Source organism: Myotis davidii, unplaced genomic scaffold (genome assembly GCF_000327345.1).
Source record: "Myotis davidii unplaced genomic scaffold, ASM32734v1 scaffold902, whole genome shotgun sequence".
Classification (NCBI taxonomy): Eukaryota; Metazoa; Chordata; class Mammalia; order Chiroptera; family Vespertilionidae; genus Myotis; species Myotis davidii.
Genome location: NW_006293951.1, coordinates 3,847,189 through 3,852,902, shown reverse-complemented (window position 1 = coordinate 3,852,902; position 5,714 = coordinate 3,847,189). Strand labels below are relative to the sequence as shown.

Below are 5,714 nucleotides of genomic sequence, written 5' to 3'. Positions count from 1 at the left end.
CATGCACCAGTGGGGTCTCTCAGCCTGGCCTGCTCTCCCTCATAATCCAGGACCCCTCAAGGGATGTCGGAGAGCCGGTTTCAGCCCAATCCCCACAGGACAGGCCAAGGGACCCCACCAATGCACCATAGGGGCCAGGGAGGGACATGGGAGGGCTCTAGGGCATGTCTGGCCTGTCTCACCCAGTCCCAATCGGCCAGACCCCAGCAGCAAGCTAACCTACCAGTTAGAGGATCTGTCCCCTGGTGGTCAGTGCACATCATAGCAACTGGTCCAACAGTTGGTCAGACACTTAGCATATTAGGCTTTTATGATATAGGATAGTTAGTATATGCATATATAATATATATATATATATTATAGTGTAATATAGTGCACCTAAGGCATTTTCCCAATGCCTCTCTTCAGGGACACTTTATTTGGTGAGGTAATAACAAAGTGTCTTCTAAGCCAAGGTCAGTGTGGTTTTGCAGGCTCAGGTTTTGGCCATGATGGGTCAGGCAAAAGCTGAAAGACGCTCAATCACACTGTGCCAGAGGACCCTGGGTGCCTCGAATGCTACAGGCAATCTACAGGCAGCACAAGTGAGCACCACGATAAGAAAGCCACTCTGGGCAGTGTGTTTGAACTCAAAATTAGAAAAATAAGTGACATAAATAATTCATGAATTTGCACATTGAAAACACTGCACAATCTTGAATATTGTCAATTGGCAAATTATTCTCTCTTATGGAAGCTTTTCACAGATAAACTTTCAATCTTAGATTTCCATTTGAGGTATCACTTCCAGCTCACCGCCGAGCTGAGGATTTTATGTAGCATTATCTCATCTTGTCCTCGGTGATCTCTATAATAAATAAAGACTACCATTTGAGCACAATGTGGCTTGCCATCCTCATGTTGATACATTTAATCTTGATTACAATCCTTCAAAGCAGGCGAACCACCTATGGTAGAAGCTGTTATTACTTGTCTCAATTGTAAAAGCCACGCAAGCAATAAATTCACAAACTCAACAAACATTTTTGAAGGTCTGTTATGTACTAGACACTGTGTGGGTACCAAGAATTGCATAATAAGAATTTTAAAAAAAATACTGCCTGTGTCTTCATGGAGCCTACAGTCCAGAGAAGGAAATAGATGTTGAACAAGTCATCACAAAACCAATGTAGAGTTATAGCCCTGCTCTCTGATGTCATTAAGGGTGGCAGCGTCCCTAAGGAGCATATCATCAGGGGACTGGAGTGGTGTGAGAGGTCAGCTGTTCTAGTGGAGTGATATGGAGGTTAGGCTGGGTGATGAATAGAAATTTAGGGAAAAGAGGCAACAAAATAGTGCACACAAAGGCCCTGCGGCAGCAGTGGGTAGCCTGTCTGAAGAATAAGCGTGATCGAACAGGACATAATATGAGATGAGGCTGCAGAAGTTGCTGGGAGAATCTTTGAGATTTTAAGAAGATCGACAGTCAGATTTGTGCTTTGAAGGGATCTCTGGCTACAGGAGGGAGGGGCAGGGAATGCTGGCTGCAGAGTGGGCAAAAGGGACCTGTGAGGAGGCTGTTGGAGGGTCCTGATGGACATGGATCAGAGCAAAACATCCAACCCCAAATCTTGTTTTCTTTCAACTCTATCACATGACCTCCCTGTCGCCAATCTGTAAATGGGAAACCTAAGAGTACAGGGAAATTGTTCTGTCAGGGCCAGGTGATTTCTCCATGAGAAAGTCAAGAAGAATGAAGAATGTGAGTGTTTTGATTCTCACCCCACTGTGCTATCTGACATACCATGCCAGCTAATACATAAGAATAAGAAGTATGCGTTGATTGTTTTAGCAGGTTTTACTTACTATGCTTTCATTCTGTCTTAATTTGCAACTCCTGAGCTTTTGTTCACAAACAGTAACTCGCTAAAAAAGCAAAATCTCCCTGACAAAGTTCTGGAAGAAACATTTAATTGAGTCGAGGCAATAAGTTTATGAATGAATATCAATACCCTGATCTTTAAGCATAAAGTAAAATCTAACTTCATTGGCATGCTTGTCTGATGAATCTTATCGTTAATTGACATGATAGTTTAACTTTGTTTTCAGTTTATTATTCAGGATCCCAAAGGACCCCCTAGTCAGCTTTCTCTTTGTTTGCCTATGAAAGTCTCCCTTTTCAGCTTGACTGATCCCTACATATGCATTGGGCATTTCTACCTCTGTGCCTGCACATGTCCTTTCAATAGCCCACCACACCCTGACTTCATTGCACCCATCCACGAAGATGGATCCTGCTCCTTCCTCTCTTGGGAGGCTTTCCCTGACCAGTGCAGCTACTCTTTCCTTGCTTCTTCTGGACTCTTCAACCACTTACTGCCCATGCCAGTAATTTGAAAGTCAATCTATTGAATTGTGGTGCTAGGTCTCTTTGAGTACATTTTATGTCTCCTACTAGATTGGAAGTTCTTTGAGGAGAACGACTGCTTCTTTCTATATTTATGACACTGCATTTTGCATCTGATAGGGGTTTAATATTTACAGCACAAAAATAAAAGGTATACAGTCTGCTCATTGATCATTTGCAGTCAGACACACCTTGTGTTTTTCTTTCATTAGGCAAATCCCGTAGTTGGAATCTGTGATATCTGAAGATCTGAAGATCACACCAGTTGTATTTTGGATCAAATTCCAGGTGATATAATTGTGGATAAAAATGAAAAAATGACTTAAAATATTGAAAATCAAGTACAAAGATAGTTGGAGAAATTAATTTGATGTGAACCCTCAATAGCAATGATAATGTCAAATTTGAGGTAGAAATTATCTGCATGTTCTTTTATCTGGTAAACATTTTCAATACCAGTCTTCTTAATTTCTTATTACTAACATAACTTTGTCATAAACTATAAATATATGTGTTGTATGTTACTAAAATTATAAAGACGTTGCCTTAAAATAAAGGTATCTGCTGATTGACCAATGAATCAAATGATCATTATATGGAAGAAAAAATACAGAGAGTAAATCATTAAGTTAATACTAACAGCTAAAATGTGACCCGACGAGTCAAATTCATAGATACAGAAAGTGAAATGGTGGTTGTGAAGGGATGGGGAGAGGTGAGAAATGATAGCACAACAATATAAAAGTATTTATACTACTGAACTGTATGCTTAAAATGGTTAATTTGGTAAATTTTATGTTAAGTGTATTTTATCACAATAAAAAAAAATTGGAAGGAAAAAGTTTTTCTTACCAACTCCATTATAAGCAGTTTTTAGAATAGCTGAAAACCACAGTTTTCTTACAGGTCAAGGCCAGCAGGAAACAGTGCACTATAATAGAAATCCCCAGAATTCCCTGCAGGCGTCTCAGTCTCTTTGAGCCCACAAGATTAGCTCTGCAGGGAAATTACACATTCCAGCTTCCTACACTGTAGAATCAAAAGCTTGTGCTGGGCATGGGCATGGCACAGACTGGTTTTCTACTATTTAAATAATAGTAAATAATACTGATAATTATTGTATTAACCATTTAAATGCTTGTTTGTGAAGAGAGTGGTTTATACAGCCCTCTAGTGTTAAAGACGGCTTCTCATCTCCTCATCTGATGATAGTTCTTATGTATTTAGAGCTATGAAGTCGCTGGGAAACTAAATCCAGGTCAAGCCCAGATCTGGGTGAACGTGGAAGAAACCCAGCCCATCAGGATAGAAGAAATAACCCACTTCCATGTGGACTGGGGTCCCCGTTGTGTTTTCTCTTTCTGTATTTCTTCTCTCCGAAATGATTTAAAACCTTTCTTTTCATTGAACTCTTTGAAGACCATGGCATGGATGTTTAAAAGTGAAATTCGCAGTCTGTAGTCTGCTTTCTGTATCTGGATGTTGAATATCAGCATTCCCTTGTTTTTCTATAAATAAAAGCTGTAATAGTAAGAGGCACCATGATTTGACTGATCACAAATAGAACCATATGGACCAGGAAGCAGTTAGTACACAGCAAGCACAAACCAGCTGGTGTGAACTAAATACCCACTAGAACTTAATGGACTTATTTTTCTGTTCTACTCAAATGTCAATACCAAAGTTTCACTTTAAATATTATTTTCTATTTCTTAGACTTGTCTTTTTTCTTTTCTTTCTGATCTTTTACTAGTAAATAATCTTGCTTCTTCCTCCCCCCACCTCTTGTTTTTTCCAGAGAACTACACTCGATGACTTTTCCAGTCAAGAGGGCTGAATACTTTGGCTCTATCTAGTAAGAGCTATCTTTTGTCCATTTTTCTCCACTCTGACTCAGTACTCCATCCCTGCCCACTCCTAGCCTTCCCCTCCTCCCCTACCCCATTAAAGGGCCGGAGACTTTTGTTCTGGCTTCCTTAGCAGTGAGACTGCCACTGGCCCACCCACCCGGACCAGCAAGCCTTCCCATAGGGAACAGCAGCAAGGGGGAGCTGGCGCTTTCTCTCGCTCAGCCTGTTGGCCGCCCAGTGTAAGTGTAAGACTTGGCTGTTCTTTCATTTTGGCTTGTCATCTGTGTCAGCAGCTCTCTCTAGCTCAGAAGAGCTCTTGGGAATGAAGCAAAACAGATGGGGCAGAGGATTCTGGGAAGAAGGGGAGAGGGCAGCGCCGGGAGTCAGTCTCCCCACCTGGACAATTGTAGTGGCGGAACCTCTCACGGGCCACGCTGTGCATCTGGGTGAGAAAGAGGTGATGGGGGCCTCGCCTTCACATCAGCGAGAGCGAAACCGGAGAAGCTGTCCTCTCACTCCCAGGTGAAGCTTCCCTCTCTCGCATTTCAGGTGGTGCATCTGGGGACATATGATGCAGCCCTGGTGCTGAGCAATTTGCATTTCGGTGGCAGAAGATGAACCAGAGCCAGCGGCCGGCGGCCGAGGCAGGAACCGGCCGGCGCCCTACAGCCGGCCCAGACAGCTTCCCGACCGGTGGCCACACGACCTTTTCGACGGCGGCATCGGCGGGGGCGCCGGCGTGGAGACGGGAGGCAAACTGCTGGTGTCCAACCTGGACTTCGCGGTGTCGGACTTTTATAGCTGGGTTCTCTATTATGTTCCATTGATATGTGTGTCTATTTCTCTGCCAATACCATGCTGTTTTGATTATTGTAGCTCTGTAGTATAACTTGAAATCAGGTAGCAGGATACCTCCATCTTCATTCGTTTTTCTCATGATTGCTTTGGCTATTCAGGGTCTTTTGTGGTTCCATTCACAATTGGAGAAAAAAATTAAAAGACAGGAGGAGAGCCTAAGGGAACTTTGGGACAACACAAATGAAGTAACATACGTATAATAGGGGTGCCAGAAGGACAAGAAGAAGAGCAAGGGCTAGAAAACATATTCAAAGAAACAATGTCAGAAAACTTCCCTGATTTGAGAACAGCATTATTTAAATAAACAGAAGTAGATGCAAGATCCCACTGTGAGGGGCAAAGAACGCGGACATCCAGGAGCTGTTTGCGGACTGCGGGGCCCTGAGGAGGGCCGGCCTGCACTACGGCCGCTCTGGCCGCAGCCTGGGCACCGCCCACGTGCACTTCGAGCGGAAGGCGGACGCCCTGGCCGCCAGGCAGCGGTACCACGGCGTCCCCTTGGACGGCCGCCCCATGGACATCCAGCTCCTCACCTCACAGGCAGACACGCGGCGCAGGCCGGGACCCGGTGTCCACAGCGGCGGGAGGACTGGGAACCGAGGGTCTGGAGGCTTCAGTGG

The 5,714-nt window shown here is 43.9% G+C and overlaps 1 protein-coding gene across 1 annotated transcript in view; it reads left to right on the top strand.

Annotated features, from left to right (window-relative positions):
* The window catches only part of LOC102775153 (THO complex subunit 4D-like), a 54,969-nt gene that overhangs the window by 48,754 nt on the left and 501 nt on the right, over window positions 1-5,714 (top strand). Inside the window, exons 2-4 of the mRNA XM_006767847.1 lie at window positions 3,614-3,731; window positions 4,848-5,041; window positions 5,437-5,710. Coding sequence (XP_006767910.1) covers window positions 3,614-3,731; window positions 4,848-5,041; window positions 5,437-5,710 — 586 coding nt within the window. The remainder of the gene's footprint in view (window positions 1-3,613; window positions 3,732-4,847; window positions 5,042-5,436; window positions 5,711-5,714) is intronic.